Source organism: Pavona decussata, unplaced genomic scaffold (assembly GCF_977016875.1).
Source record: "Pavona decussata unplaced genomic scaffold, jaPavDecu1.1 SCAFFOLD_137, whole genome shotgun sequence".
NCBI classification, from domain to species: Eukaryota; Metazoa; Cnidaria; class Anthozoa; order Scleractinia; family Agariciidae; genus Pavona; species Pavona decussata.
In genome coordinates, this window is record NW_028145550.1 from 3,383,586 (window position 1) to 3,399,723 (window position 16,138).

Genomic DNA, 16,138 nt, shown 5'->3' on the forward strand with positions numbered 1-16,138 from the left:
AATCATTAGGTTTTTAACCAATCAGATGTGATATTTATCACTAAAGCCGGCCTACCAGACCCGCAAAACTCAAATGTGCTTAGGAGAGCTGGAAAAATTTTAACGTGGTTTGTAAAGTGAAAGAATATTCGTTAAAAAATTTTCCTTCCCTTGTAAACGGAGGATCGTATTCTAGACACAGTGTAGTTTGTCCTGACGAAATTTGGTGAGATTTGAGCGATTGGCTTAGGAGAAAATCGCTCCCGAAATGGCAATCTCGAAACGCATGGAGCCGGTGTCTTTGGAGGAAGTCTATTGAAACATCACGGCATTGTAAGCCTGTTCGAGCACACAGGCTGCGTGGCCGGCGCGAATTTTTGGTTGAGAGGAAAAGAATTTCACCACTTCCTCTTAACGTTTCAGTTTGGCCAGCAATTCTCGTCTAAAACTTGCTCCGAGGTCTTGGATTTCTTCTTGTGGAAGTCGTGGCAGTTTACGCGCGTGTTTGGGAGAGTTTCGCGGTCGAGCACCGCACTCTCGTAGTTTGGCAGCTCCATGCCTTTGCTGAAAAGAAAACCGTTTTCGCCAATAAAACCGCCTCCAGATCTGAAGCCAGATGAAGAAGTCTTCGTTTGTCGCTACACAAATGAAATTTTTCGCGATTACAGGTAAATTTTAACGTGTGTTGCAGTAGTTCAGTTCTTCTATATCCGGTTTATTTCTCATTCATTTTCACCGTTCACAGTTTTCACCTACCGTCTTGAGACACCGCCATTTTTTCGTTTCAGGTCGTTTTTCGAGCGCACAATTTTGTGTAATAGCTTGTTATGGAGCTGTAAATACACTGGCAAGAGCGGTTTAACCTTCCAAGAGGCACATGATTCGGAAAAGTCCATTAGAAAACAAGCACAGAGTCTCCCAGAGCCTATCCAACGAGCGGTACTGACTCTCGTCCACCACACTCAGCGTGGTCGACTAGCTAATTTATGCGATGAAGTCTTTTCCTACATGAAGGATCGCTACCAGGAAGGCGAAGAAGTTGAGGTTAACTATCATTCACAGAAGTAAGTGCGTTTATTTGTATTTGAATGAGGCCATTTCGAAAATGGGATCCCTTTTTGAGGGGTGTGGGGCTGACTTTGGCACGGTGTTGGTTGTAGGTAATCGGTCCAAACCGTCGTGAGGTAGATACTACATCACATGTCATCCAGCGGGCGTCTTCTTCGCATATTATGCAACTTTGAGGAAGAAAAGTCATTTTCTCTCTCAAATTCCTTACTTTTCCTCTGCCTAATTGTCTACAGGGGTACAAAATGGACAGGGGTGGGGTGTGGGGGCATATTTTGACCAAATTATATTTTCTGGGGGTTTCAAGGATTTTTGGTTTGAAACAAAGGGGGCAGCCATATTGTTATAGTGGTATGGCTCATAAACTCCTTATCTATTTTTATGTTCAATTTTCGTTATACTATTTCTCGACTGTTTTGAATGATATAATTGGCTTCTTTGAGTGGCAGCTGTCAATAAAGAATTTAGTTGTTGAATTGTTTTTGTCCTTTAAAGTATTTTTAAGTAATTTTAAAAGTCAAAAAAATGTTAGTACATGTCTTTGGTCATAATTTTATTTTTCCAATTACTATAAAAATGAATCAACTAAATTGAAACTTTTATATGGACTTTAAGGTATACTAACATTTTAATATTGTTTGTGTTCCTAAGTTAAGTGCAATAAAATTATTAATAATTATTAGATTTACAGCAGTGATAATAATTATCATTACATTTTACTATAAATTTTCAACTACAAATTTACTATATCATAGTTTATTGCATGGCTAATATCTGGGTTTGCATCTACACTGAAAACACTATTAAGCGGCTACTCTCAGTGAAATGGCAAGTGGCTGGTAATAGGGCCTGGCTGCTAAATAGGAGTATGTCAGAAATTGACATAAGGCATGTAAGAAATGTCACTTTATTGTGATTAACAACATGTTAATAAACTTGTGACATAGTTACCAGGGCAGTATTTGAATTGGATAAGATTTAGAAAATAACTAAAATTAGAGCACTACTTGAATGACACTTCATAATTAATAATTGTTTTGTGGTGTTATACTGACAACAGGTCTGGGACCACTGGATCTACTGGATCATGAAAGAGTCATTTACAGGTGCAGAAAACATTAAATAATTGGACTTACAAAACGTTCTTTCTTTTGCCAGGAAACGAGGCGTAATAATCAGAGTTATCCCCCCTGCAGAAGGTGCCAGTCACTCACCAAACAAAACTGGAAAGTCTCCGAAGTCCAGGAAGCATAGCCACTCTGAAGAAAAGCTTAAATCACCATCCTCTAAGAATCAGCAGGACCATTTTAAAGATAAACCATCAAAACAAAGAACAAATAGCTCCAGTAGTTCAGACAGCCAGCCATTATCATGTCAGGCTAAAAAGTACAACTCTGACAGTGTATTTGCAAAATCACCAACTGGAAAAACTCCAAAGAAGAGTTTAGAGGGGGACACACCTTCAAAATCAAAATCGCGAAAGCACAGTGCGGAAAGCTATACTGACAAAAGTTCTGGCAAATCAAGGAAGCATTCAGCAGATGGGAAAGGCACACCGTCCAAAGCGGGTACAAGTGATAAGATCACTAAGAAGCCGTCTACACCCTCTTCAACGAAAAGTAGTGAGGAGAAACTTGCGTCACCAAAGAACAAGTCACCTAGTGGTTCAAGTAAACTAGAATCACCAAAGGAACTTAAATCACCAGGCATTCGTAACAAGAAAAGTTCTGAGAATGAGGTTATTGTTATTGATGACGATGGTGATGATCAAGGTAGCTCACAAGGGCAGTCTCCGAGACTGTCGTCTCCTAAAGTGAAGCCAGTGTATAACTGGCCAGATGCTGCTTTATATCAGTACGAAGTCAGAATTCATTCGGATAAGAGGGATAAAGGATCAAAGAAGAAAGAGAAGCGACATGAAGTTGTGATTGTTCAAGCTTCAGCTGTCAGGTACTAAACTTGCAAATAAATATCAAGGACAACCGTATTGATTTTATAGTCATAGTCTGATAGAAACTTCTAGATTGTGTTATAAATAATTTATTTTGATTTGTCTTCTGTCACATGCAAGGTTGATTTGAACTGGTAGTAGAGCTAATTAGAGGAGAAACAATGGAAAACATTCTGAATGAGTAAAGAGGGAAAAAATACAGATTGAAAACAGCTCGGCAGATATCACATTGAATAATGGCCCTCTCCTGGGAGGGAGGGGTGTGGGGAAGGAACTCCATTTTATAGTGGTGGGTTTTTTATAATACTTTGAGGCTAAACGGTTGCAGAAACAGTCAATGAACCAAAACGGCATCAATCAACTCCAAGTACACAGTACACAGACATTAAAAGGCATAAAACATTTCTATTCTTCACCATTTTGGATATTCATTAAGAATTGTGTACGACCTCCACGTAGGCCAGCCCAAACACCAATTGAAAGTATAATTATATAAGCCAAAATGGTGTCTGGGTGTCTTGTTGTACAAATGACACTGCACAAAAAAACACTTTTGCGCACATCAAATGTGTGGTCAAAGACTGTCAAAGGCCGCCCTTGATTACCTTTGATTAGAATCACAGGTGACAAAGGCTGCATTTGATTCACGGTGGAGTCAAGTTTGTTTCGAATCAAAGATAACATATATTTGATCCACCTTTGATGCGCGTCATAGGCGGAGTCAAAGTTGTTTGATTTCAATTTGACGCGCGTCAAAGGTAGGGTCAAAGTTGTTAATACATTTGAACTCACTTTTGATTCAAGTCAAAGGTATATGCAAAGGCGTCACATATTTGATGTGCATCAAATGTGTTGTCAAAAATGTTATTATATTTGACCTCATCTTTGATACGGATCAAAAAAAGAGCAAATCCAATTTTTTGTGCAGTGTGATGAGTACTAGAGACATACTGCTGGAGATAACACTTGCATCCATGTAGACTGGGGAAGGGGAGGATGTGTGGTTGGGAGCTAGAAGAAGCACTTCTAGGAAGGAGGGTAGTGACTACAACTTAAAAGTGTCAGACATGGATGGATTTTTACATGGGTTTTATTACATTCATGATTTCGGCATTAATTTTCTGTTGTTAGGGGTGGGAGTTTAAATCTAGTTTGGTTCATTGCACACAGTGTAACAGTATAATTCATAAAATCAATGTTTCAGCCGTAGGAAAGGTGTCTTCACAAGAGATAAATTGAAAATGCTCCTAAAGATCAGCTGTGAAAGAAGCACTCCTCATTCAGAAGATGGTGTCTATATTGTTCAGGTATGAGTTCTTATTCATGGGAGTGTTACAAGAGTTGTTTCTTGGTTTTAAAGAAAGGCAAAAATTGAGTACAGTTTTCTATTGGATTCTGGAGCCAATAAATTTATTGTGGCACTCTGCTAAAACAATTCTGGTTAGAACAGTAGAAGTGGAAGGGCCCTTTTACATTACATTAGAGATGAATAATTTTGCCCTGGAATGAGTATTGTCTAGGATCCTGGGACAAAACTCAACCTGCCTGGCTAAAGATGAATTCCACGCCACCTGAGATTAACTTATCCATGAAAATGATACTGCCATATATACAATGTATATATTAACTGTATGGTTTTTGGTAAAGATGAGAACAAGTTCAACACAATTTTATACAGGTTTAAAGTTTTTTTAATTTGGAGTCCCTTAGGATGGATATTTGCTTACTTCATAGCTGGACGTTGTCAATGCATCTGGAAAATAAGTGTTTTTCAGAAAGGCTTACAGAGTCTCTTGTATGTGGAATTAATTTTGTTGCATTTCATCCCAAACACTATCGATCGGGGCATTTTTGCTAGATGGAGACAGTATGCAATAAAGATAGTGTCTCTCTGCTGATGAACACTATCATATCATGAGAACATTTTGTGTTTAGCTATAAATAAAATATCTGGTCAGAGACATTGAAAGTTTCTTGTCAACAAAAGACACTTGTGCTTGTCTAACAAAGCAGAGACTGGTCTTTAAAAGTTCCGACAAATCTGTATAAATTTGTTAGTTTATTGAGTACGTTATTAATTCATTAATTTCCCATTAATGCATGATTTTCAGAGGGAGTTCCGAGAGAAATTTGACCTTGGTGAACCAGACATTCCTTTGAAGCTGGCCTCTCCCCCTAAGGACAAGAAACGAAGAAAAAGGAGTCATGAGGACCAGGCGGGTGAAGATGGGCCGGTTAAAAAGAAGAGGAAGAAGAAAAAGAAAGATGAAGAAGTGAAGAATGAAGAAGAAGGATCCAAAAAGAAGAAAGAAAAGAAAGAAAAGGTGAATGACCTTAGCCCTTGTTGGCTGGTATACCCACTTGTTGTTTTTACAGAAATCGCATCTGATGGCATCTGGGCCAAATTTCTTTCCAAGTGCTTACAGCCGTGTGTAAGATCTTTATTTGCATGGTCAGCCTCGTTTGAAAATAATGTGGGAAAGAGTTTGGCAAACTTTGCACTCTCTGAAAATTCGAGCATGATATGAGTGATTCCCCTGTTACAATGTTGTTCTTCAATGAAGACAGATTTTCGGAAATGGTTTGCAACTTGTATGGGGGGGAAGGGCGACATACAGAAGAGCAGGGCATGATTTTTGTTGTGTTCAGCATAAAACAGGAGTTCAAAATGGAGGTGTAGCAACATTTTTGTCACTCATTGTAGATACATTGACAAATAACACAATGTTTGGGATATCATTACTGACACCTCTTTAGAGTAAAGGTTATTGACTGTTTACGCCAAATATTGCATCAGCTGCTTTTTGCTACGTACACTGAATTTGGAGCTTGATAATCAGCAATGTTTTTGTCATAATTTCTCTGATCACAGAAAGAGAAAGATGGTAAATCAAAGGAGGACAAAAACAAGATGAAGCTCCCACCAGAGGAGTTCCGTAGACTCATGGAAGAGGAAAAGGAGAGAAGGAAAAAACAAATTGAAGAAGAAAAGGAAAGAAAGAGAGTGGAGAGGGAGAGAGAAAAGGCAGAGAACAAAGCTAAGAGAGAAGAGGAAAGAGCAGTCAAGAAGATTGAACGAGACAGGGTAAGGCATAATTATGAATTTTACCAGGCAGGAAAATTCGGTAAAATTCCTGGGAAAAAATGAACATTACCACAGGAAAGAAATCCACCATTCATTTGATTGGTCACACCATAGGATTTTGTCCACAGATTCAAAGGTTAGAACCACCTTGTGCAGAATAACAAACAGCACCACAGGAAAGCACTACTCAGTAGCTTTCATTTGATTGGTCATACTGTAGGATTTGATCCACAGGCTGAAACATTAGAACCGGCTTATGCAAACAACACCACAAGATACAATGCAGTCTTCAATAGTTTAGTAAACATTTGTTCATTTGAATGTTCACGCTTTAGAATTTTATCCACAAAGTTAGAACCTTCTTTTACAGAATAATACGCCTGTACACAGCACAAAACAAAACGGCTATTTGGTGTATTTGTGACCTTCTTTGGGAAATCGTACACTAACGATATTCCGTTAAACGGTCTAGGCCGTTAGTTATCCGTTAGTCTTCCGTTAGACAAATTAATGAAAACCGTTAGAGGCGTTAGTCAATCCGTTAGCATCTAATCCGTAACCGTTAGAGCGTTAGTTGAATCTGTTAGAACGTTAGATGTATCCGTTAGAACGTTAGTTCTATCCGTTAGAACGTTAGTTCTATCCGTTAGTTGCAGTCCGTTAGTCTGTTAGTTAGTCGTGTCCGTGATCCGTTAGTATCCTGATCTTTACCTGTTGGAGCACGAGTCCTTTCAGCCAGAAAACTAACGTACGATCTATCGGCATACTCTGTTAGAAAGAAGTTTCAACGAAGACTGGCTTCCTTTTAGAGAATTGTAAGACCATCGCTTTAAAAGAACAATCAAATCCTTACTTTTGTAAGATCTTGTAACCGATGTTTTAGACAAGAATTACAGCCAGTGAACGGATGTAGCAGGCGCCTTGAAGAGGAAATGAAACAGTCGCAATCACTTTAAGGTCCACAATAGAACCTCGCGCAATGACGAGTACTATCCGTTCAAGAATTAAACGGCAAGTGCTACCATTAAGAAAAATAATTTTAACATCCATTTTACTAAACGAGCAGCCCGGCACATTCCGTAAGCGCCATCCGTATGAAAAACAATGTTAGCATCCATTAAAACGACAAGAAGTATCGCTGGTTAGCGGTAAACACTAACGCTGCGAACATTCGAATGCATGTTGTATGCAAATGATCTGCGAAAGCGACCGAAAATTCAGCATTTGTTACTCTTTGATGTGCGCTTGTTTATATTTAAATTGACAACAATAATTATTTTTGTGGGGTTAAACACGAAATGCGGAGAGAAAATATTCCGTTGCTGTGGCGAAAAGAAACCCGACACTGAAAGCCATTCAACATGCATTTCTGCTTTCGCGTATTGTTTTCACCGACCTACTCACCCGCGAAGCTTATTTTGCATTCGATCAATCCATCGCGCGTGACGGGTAACACAACACAACTGACTTTTTTGACAGCGTTGTCTTGGTAACCACTAGCGTTGGGCCAAACTCGGTGAACTTGCACTTTTCATATGAGTGGGGAGCACAGTACAGAATTGCCTTTGATTTATTGGGTTTTCTATTTTTATTTTCCGGCGTCGCAAAATTTTAGTTATGTTAAAAATGCATTGTAAGAACAGAAGCTCGCGCACTTTTAGTATTTTACGAGTACTTTGGTTCGGTCGCGCTTCGCGTTCGTTATCTTCGTACATTAGTTTGTTTACATTCAGACGTAAAAACTGACATGAAATTAAAATCAACATTGCATTTTAATGTGAATTGTTACAGTTTGTGCATGAAAGATGAATTAAACTCTATACTACAATTTTTAATTAGTTACATCAATCTTCTTTGATACCTAAAAATAATTGGTCATAATAAAGCTTAATTGAAAGGTCGTCAGTTCAAGGCGCGGGTGCCACTAAGTCTTCTGTACCGGGCTTACAAAACTGGCGTATCTCCCTGAATAAGTAATTCTTGCGCTCTTGCGAGAGACCATCGGGGCTGATCGTAGTTTGGATAACAGAGGGAGGGAGATTCGCTTGATCTTTTAACAACATAAAAGGTTGTTCGGGACTTGTGACGAACTCTTTGCAGAAAACCATTCCTGGACTGTCCTTTGAAAATCGGAAGTGGTGGTACTTCTTTATATTGGGGATTCTCTTGAAGTACGGTTCCAGAAAGGATGCCCAGTCGAACACTGGAACTATGACTCTGCCATCATGAGTTCCCACAAGCTGTGCCTTGTTAACACCAATGCTGCTTGAGTTTTCGACAAGGCGCGCCAGCTCGTAAATAGACGATACGTAGGTGGCTTTGTATGATTTTTTAATCATCCCAAAGCAACGATCTGGACTAAATTTAGTGTGGCCAGCAACAAGAAACGAGTAGAGGATTGAATCATGGAGGTGCATCATAACTCTCCAGGCTAAGTACCATACAAAGTAATTGTTTTTGTTCTGACCCGCGCAGTTGTCAGCGTTGAGATGCGCGTCGGTCTCCCCGAGTCCATGATGTGCAAAATAGTAATGGACGTAGCTTATAGTTGCATTCGCTCCTTTACCAGCGGTAACAGCCTCGTCGATCAAGAAGTTGACTTGCTGTGGGATTGCCTCGCACATCACTCCAAATATTCCGCATTTTCGGGGAGTTTTAAAATATATAGGCCCCGGTTGCATCGGGTTGCTTGGGATGTGCACTTGCTGAGCGAAGTCAAAAGAGTAGTGCATTGTCCCCTTCAGTGAACAAGCGTTCCGGTTTGTGCGATTCAATAATGCATTGTCTTCGATGTTTTCTAATGTTTTCTGTGAGTTTGCACAAGAATTCCTGTAGAATTCTCTTTCAGATTGAGCGCAATTAATGTGATCCTGATGATCCTTGACCAATTCTGCTTTTTCGCGTTCCGTAAGGTTGGCGGCACGTTGGAGTTTGTTTGTGTTCTGTTGACAAGTAATACAGAGATCTGTCATTGGCTTTGAAACTACAACATTCGGATAACATTGTCCCCAAATTTGATGAAATTTGGGGTAGCTGACTGCTCGTTTGTTCGAAGTTTGGCAGGCTTTCTCATACACTCGCCAAACACCTATCTTTGTTTCACTTGACGAAAGCACCTTCACGTCGTCACTTTTGAATCCAGGTATCCTGCCGGGCAAAACAATGGCGTTTTCTTCCACATAGTTTGCTAGAAATGAATGAACGTTTTCGATGGTTTCCTGAGGAATTGTGTTTTCCGGGAGTCGTTTCGTGTTCCCATGTTGACGCGGAGAAATACCGTGCTGTTCGTAGTGTTCCTTTAGGCGTCGGAATCGCGAGTAGCTTATGCCATAAAAGTGCAAAAACATTTCCTTGCAAATTGGTTTAGATTGGTAGTAGAATGTACATCGAGGACTTCTCTTGCCACCAATAGACTCACTTCGAGTGAACGCCTGGATACTTGTTAAGATAACCAAATCAAGCTCTAAACTTGACAGTTCAAGGCAGTTGTTTAAATTAAACAGGGCTGTTTCTTCTGAAAACTGTCGACAACATGGCCCGTTCTTCAGACCGAGAGTACATCCGCAACCATCTTGAAGAAATTTCTTGAGTTTGTTGAGTAATTCATCGCAAGTTTCTTTCTCTCCGTTATTAACATCAGACATAGCGTTGTGTTCATTAAAACCGTTTTGAATAAGCTTGCTCGTAAGCTGGTTTCGCATAAGCGATCTCGTTGTTGTTGTTGTCATGGAGACGTATCTTCTTTGACAAAAGGAGTGGGACTTGAGGCCAATAATTTGCATATGCGAAAACAGAAAAGAACGAGCAAAGCAATGGCTGAAATGTGTTCACAATTTAAATACTGCTTTCACAGTTTATCGGTGGCACCAGTTTCACATAATCCGAGTCCTTTTTTTTTCTCTCTCTCTCCAAAGGAAAGTGCTTCCTTTTAACACGCGCTTATGGCCTCACTCACACAATGTTTACCTCTCGGACAATAACAGAAAAAAAAAAAAATACATCTCTGGTTCTATTTAGTTTAAAACTCTGTAATTCAGACAGTAAACTGTTCTCTTTTTTGAGAATATGATATGAACTGTGGTAGGGTACTGCAGCGCAGACGCAGAGGCACGGGTTCAAATCCCTTAAAAAAATTGCAATCATGATAACTGTGATGAGAGTTATTTCGTCACGCGCTCATGGGTAAAAGACAGCCTCTACCGCAAAACAGGCTGATTTCTTAAGGTAGGAAACAGAACGAGCAATATTGAATATGCAATAACGCAACCTTTATTATGTTGAGCTCAGATTTCGGACTTAATAGTGAATAATAGTGAGTAACCCTTTTCTCATTTTCGCTGTTTCTTGCGCGTGTGAGCGGTAACAAAAGATTGTTTTGGCAATGTAAAAGAGCAGAGTTCTAGCTACAAACTCATCTCACTAGAACAATGGAAAACTCACCAGCCAATGGGATTTTTACTTTGACACAAAAAAATAGTCTGCATGTAACACAGCCAATAAAATACATGGGATTGTAATTCAATGTCAACAAAGGAAGTGCAGTGGCCAATGAATTTCTGGGATTTTCGATCCTTCACTGACAATAGCAATCCATTCGAACAGAATAAAAGGGCCTCTTCCATATGATCAAATCATGTTTACCTGCTGTTTTGTACAGAATAGAATGTCTCTCAGAAAATTGTTGCGCGAGACTAATCAGTTGCCGTCGAAAGCTCTTTTCTACTTTCCCGAAGAAAACATGACTGGAATCGGCCCAACCAAAATTATCTTGCAAAAAGACGAAGCTGTTATTGGAGGAATGGTGACAGTAAATTGGCAAGGGGAAACAGTGGAAGCTAAAATCATCGCTCTAAGTGGTAAGTAAGCTAAGTAGTTAATTGTGCTACTCAGTTGCAATGTTTACTCTTCTTCCAGATATCTTGGCTTAACATGTTATTGTTCTTTTCTGGTTGTAGATAGTGGCGACGAACTAAATGAGAAGGATCTTTTATGGTCGGAACAGAATTTGAAGAAAACTGCTCCATTAGATGACGAGAGTGAGTTCGAGTGTCATGAATCAAGCCAATTGCCGAACGAACCACCAAAGAAGAGATCACGTTCTGTAAGTATCGTTATCTATGCTGTTAAGCTCTAATCCGGTTTTTCCGGCGTTCATTTACGCCCGACGTATACACTCAGTATCTAATCGAACTCAATCGAACACCAATCGTTCAATTGAGTTGGTAATCGAACAAAATCGAACATCTACTTTTGCTGTGAATTCGATTATCGAACCAATCGAACGCAATCGTAACTCAATCCGATCTGATTTCGTTCGGAATCCATCTCTTGACACCTGAAAATAAGTAAAAGACGCAGGAATAATCATAATCAACTTTACTGAATGAAATAAACAGAAAAACGTCCAAGCAGGAGTTCAGTAATCGATTGTTCGATTGAGTACGATTTTTGACCGTTCAGCAATCAAACGTTGGATTGTGTTCGATGGACCAAATTTTATTGTGAGTTCGATTATGCTCGATTACCGAACCCAATCGAACGATTAGTGTTTGATTGGATTAGATACGCCGATTTCACGCGATTATGTCCGGGATTATGGCGTTCTATTTACTGACGACTCTATTTTCTATTGATTTGAGATCGCGCTGGAGTTTAGTTGTCCCTTAATTTTATTTAACTTGGAACTACTATTAAGTTTTGCTCATGAAGTGAGATCTTATAATTCTGTCAGTCTCGTTATCTGTGCTGTTAATGAGCTCTAATCCGGTTTTTCGGTAATCGAACGTTGGATTGTGTTCGATGGACCAAATTTTACTGTGAGTTCGATTATTTTCGATTACCGAACCCAATCGAACGATTAGTGTTCGATTGGATTAGATGCGTCGGGTTCACACGATTACGTCCGGGATTATGGCGTTCTATTTACTGACGTCTCTATTTTCTTTTGACTTGAGATCGCGCTGGAGTTTAGTTGTCCCTTAATTTTATTTAACTTGGAACAACCGTTAAGTCTTGCTCACGAACTGAAATCTTATAATACTGTCAGTCTCGTTGTGCTATTAATGAGCTTTAATCCGGTTTTTCGGTAATCGAACGTTGGATTGTGTTCGATGGACCAAATTTTATTGTGAGTTTGATTATTTTCGATTACCGAACCCAATCGAACGATTAGTGTTCGATTGGATTAGATGCGTCAGGTTCACGTTCTATTTACTGATGTCTCTATTTTCTATTGATTTGAGATCGCACTGGAGTTTAGTTGCCCCTTAATTTTATTTTACTTGTAACTACCATTAAGTCTTGCTCACGAACTGAAATCTTATAATTCGCTTTCTTTCAGGAGAAAAGTACTTCCAAGGAAAAGGTGGTAACGTCGAAGGATAAAACCACGAAGCCTTCATCTGCCGCGACAGACGAACTGGTAGATTTGAGTAAGGAACAGGTAAATATTGTAACTGACTTTTTAGCAATTTCTTGTTTGATTTTTTACCTTGATCATGGTCTTCCAACTACAGTATACTTGGATCGGGCTCTTATTTCATACAGAGTAGTTAATTATTCCATTTAGAAGTGTTAAGTTTATTATTGATTATTATTTTGGCATAATAATGACATGCAACGGAGTTTGGTAGTCCGTTTGTTGATTTTACTTAACCGACCCAACTTAACTAAAATCCAATAATTCGTTTTATTTCAGGAGAAATCTACCTCTAAGAAGAAGGCAACAAAGACAAAGGACAGCTCCATAAAGCCATCATCTGCACAGGTAAATTATTGTTACTCTTTTCCTTTTCTAAAAAAATTGTAGTTACGAACTTTTTTTTGGCAAACTGGCTCAGTGATGAAAACTTACTAGCAAGACGTCTGCATAGTCCAACTTTTTAAGCACAACTCAATCTTTTATTCAATAAGCATAATCAAAGTCGCTTAATTGCCCGGCACTTTGCAAAGAAGGTGAGACTTTTCCAACTTCAATAGGATATTGTTTCAAGACCTTAATGATATGTATCCTTTAAAAAGAACAAACGATGCGAACTTAAATTATCTACTACAGTGGAACCCCGGTAACTCGAACTCGGATAACTCGAACTCTCCGCTAACTCGAGCTCAGTCCCGTTTCCGTTGGATTTGACTCTACTTTTCAGTCAATTTTACTCGGATAACTCGAACTCGGATAACTCGAATTCCTCGCTAACTCGAACCAAATTTTGTTTCCCTTGCACTGCCTGTTAAGCTGTCACAGAGAAAACAATTAACAGTGCTACAATGAATGAAAATATGTATCCATTGCACCTTGGAACGCCTGCCTACAAAAATACAGTATACATGTATTTAAACTGCTTTAACTAAAGCGTTCTCCAGTAGCTGAGAACAAATTCATAATGTTCACATCTCAAGGCGTTCCAATTCTTTCTTTAATATGTTGACAACTTTTTGTTTTGACCCGAAAGCCTCAGCTTAAATGGGTTCGAGTTACCGGGGTTGGGCGTTTGCGAACCGACCATAATTCAAATTTGCTAGCCGACCGGAGTCATTGAAAAAAAAAATGATTGTATTCAACTCTTAGTGACCGAAATTCCTTATTGACAGTATTAACGGGAGCTTTGTAAAGTACACTAAATCGTTGTTGTTGTGTTGTTCTCCAGGAAAATACAGTCGCACGATCAGGAGACCCATATCAAGAATTTCTGCTAGAACAAAGAAAGAGGGAAGAAGAGTGGGCAACCAATCGCCGAGCAGGCGCGGCCAAAAAACAGAGGCTTCCTTTGAAAGAAATTGATTCCCCAGGCAGCATCAGCAAGGACGAAATTGATTCTCCAGACGATATCAACATGATAAAGAAGCAGCTCGAGGCAAAAACTAGAGAATGTGACCTTTTGAAGAATAGGATCCTAGATAGCAAACGTCTTTTTAAGGTAAGCACAAAGCAGTGGGTTCTGAATGAAAGACATAAATGATTTAAATTAAGTACCACTGCCAGTTCACATTGTTTCTGTAAATCTGTTAAAGTATTAAGAATACAACTAATTACATTTTTTTCTTGGCCACCAGGTGATGGACAAATTCGAAGACTCCCTTGTCTCATTGGAAGAGAACATGGCGCGCAGATTGTCGCGAATCGAGCAGCGGCTGGAATCTTTAGAGACGGTGGTAAGTTGAATGACTGATAATACTAAGAAACATTGCGCACACGCGCACACACACACTTTTTATAAATCCAGCAACATTTTTCAGTGAACCTGGCATAGAAAGTTGTTAAAAGCCCTGTAATTGTATTGAAATCGACAACATGTTGCAACCGATGGAAACTCTGACAACACTGTTTGAAAACGAGAAACAAATTAGTTACGATTTTTTTCTTCTTTTTTCAGTTCAGGAGTGAAGAGAACTTCAACTCTTCGTGTATGTCGTCGAATCAAGATCTGTTGACGATCGACATGGAGACAATTGCAACTTTGCGAAGCGACGAAATCGAAGCCAGCCTTCCAGCTACACCAGAAAGACCTTCAGCGCCCATAGCGGTAACCATTGACACCAACGGCAAGGACAGCAGAGATGAAATCCCGGTGGCCGAAGCTGTGATTCGGACTTGTGTTACTCCCAGGAAGGTGCCAGGCGTACAGGCAGCGCTTCAGCAAGAAACCAAGAGGCACAGATGTGCAGTGAAGCTTCTTCCGTACTTCTTCACTGACGAAGAACTTATCAGCAGCAACACCGACGGCACCCATGGCAAACAACCTCTAGACAGCAACAGGCTGAATTCTTTGAAAGTTTTGGTTTTTAGTAAGTTTGCCGTCGAATGTGCGGCTGAAAAAGAGAAACTTTGGAAATACATCAAGGCTAAAATTAATGATAGATGTCGTGCTCTTAAATTCGCAAAAAGGGCAAACTAAGGAGAGACATTACGAAAAGAACTTTGTAAACATAATTTTTTAGGATTTTTTTAGGATTTAGGATTGTTTAGGATTTTTTTTAGCAGAAAGAATGTAATTCCAGAAAGTTTAAGAAATAAAAGATTCCATGAAGTACACACGAAGACTAAAATTAATTTTTGACCTCATCATTAGTGGTAGATATTGACTGAGCTGCAAATGTCCCCCACCATCCATCTCCAGTTTGGAGAGTAATGATTAATTATTGACATCGGAACATCTTTTATTTTTATAATCACTAATGCTCAAAGAAGAAGCAGGAGAACTCATGGCTATTTTCGGACAGCAAAGAAAACCAAAATATGTTACAGCTCAGTTGATAGACAGTGCTAAGACAAGTAAATGGTCGTCACGAAACGCTTCACTGCCTTCAGTTGACATGTATTCCCGGTGGATCAAATTTCATCGAAAATTTGCATAAAATTGTTTACCAGAAGTTCGAAAACAGAATCCGAAAGGCCGCTGCACACTAGCCGATTTTTTTTGTTGTAGAATCGGAGTCAAAAATAAGAATCAATTGTCTTGGTCCGCCGCACACTAGCCAACAAGGCCCGACAACAGATTTTGAGATCTACAACGACGCGTTGTCAGATATCGCTGGACAATTTAAGCCCCCATCTTGTCGCAGACTTGTCTGAGTTCACTGCACACTAGCCAACATGAAGATTTTTCATCGGCTGAGAAAAGAATCGGCTAGTGTGCCTATAACTTAACCCAGAGTCAAAGGATTCACCCAATGTAATTTCTTTTAAATATGACAGTCTGCGGTCGACGTGCATGCTCGAAATAATTATTCTAGCCAGTATAAAAATATATTCCCGGAGAAACGGGACGACCTGTAGTTGTTGTCGATTTGCCCGACTGAAGAAGACTCGATTCGCCTGATCATTGGTGGTTTTCACAATCGTCACAGTGAAATCTTTCGACGTTAAAAGCCTTCAGTCAATTAGCTGTTCTCAAGAAGACTTTGCAACACCATTTTACACTTCCTTACTCCGTACTTTTTTCGATCGACCGCTTGCACCGTTTGGGTGAACTATAAGGAACAACTTAAAAACAAGGTAAGAACGTTAGGCGGACCAACCGTTAGTGCGCCAGAACGAACCTGCACTAAAAACGTTA

At 39.5% G+C, this 16,138-nt stretch overlaps 3 protein-coding genes across 3 annotated transcripts in view; 2 read left to right on the forward strand and 1 right to left on the reverse strand.

The window, feature by feature from the left end:
* The first annotated feature begins 56 nt into the window (after positions 1-56).
* The window catches only part of LOC146467375 (bromodomain adjacent to zinc finger domain protein 1A-like), a 31,267-nt gene continuing 15,185 nt past the window's right edge, over positions 57-16,138 (forward strand). Inside the window, exons 1-6 of the mRNA XM_085126253.1 lie at positions 57-647; positions 768-1,043; positions 2,206-2,997; positions 4,203-4,305; positions 5,110-5,322; positions 5,871-6,083. Coding sequence (XP_084982379.1) covers positions 535-647; positions 768-1,043; positions 2,206-2,997; positions 4,203-4,305; positions 5,110-5,322; positions 5,871-6,083 — 1,710 coding nt within the window. The 5' untranslated portion in view covers positions 57-534. The remainder of the gene's footprint in view (positions 648-767; positions 1,044-2,205; positions 2,998-4,202; positions 4,306-5,109; positions 5,323-5,870; positions 6,084-16,138) is intronic.
* On the reverse strand, positions 7,837-10,866 carry LOC146467376 (uncharacterized). Its single transcript, XM_085126076.1, has one exon. It carries the CDS (start codon positions 9,863-9,865, stop codon positions 7,991-7,993), a length of 1,875 nt encoding a protein of 624 aa, XP_084982202.1. The 5' UTR covers positions 9,866-10,866; the 3' UTR covers positions 7,837-7,990.
* On the forward strand, positions 10,717-15,114 carry LOC146467377 (uncharacterized). Its single transcript, XM_085126077.1, has 7 exons — positions 10,717-10,939; positions 11,039-11,184; positions 12,424-12,525; positions 12,781-12,849; positions 13,730-13,999; positions 14,136-14,234; positions 14,456-15,114. Exons 1-7 carry the CDS (start codon positions 10,717-10,719, stop codon positions 14,975-14,977), a joined length of 1,431 nt encoding a protein of 476 aa, XP_084982203.1. The 3' UTR covers positions 14,978-15,114.

Excerpts from the sequence above, each read along its gene's own strand:
- LOC146467376 (XM_085126076.1), bottom strand. The coding sequence starts at position 9,865 with ATGCAAATTATTGGCCTCAAGTCCCACTCCTTTTGTCAAAGAAGATAC.
- LOC146467377 (XM_085126077.1), top strand. The coding sequence starts at position 10,717 with ATGTTTACCTGCTGTTTTGTACAGAATAGAATGTCTCTCAGAAAATTG. Across the intron at positions 12,526-12,780 it reads TAGATTTGAGTAAGGAACAG|GAGAAATCTACCTCTAAGAA; the intron begins GTAAATATTGTA and ends GTTTTATTTCAG. Across the intron at positions 14,235-14,455 it reads TGGAATCTTTAGAGACGGTG|TTCAGGAGTGAAGAGAACTT; the intron begins GTAAGTTGAATG and ends TTCTTTTTTCAG.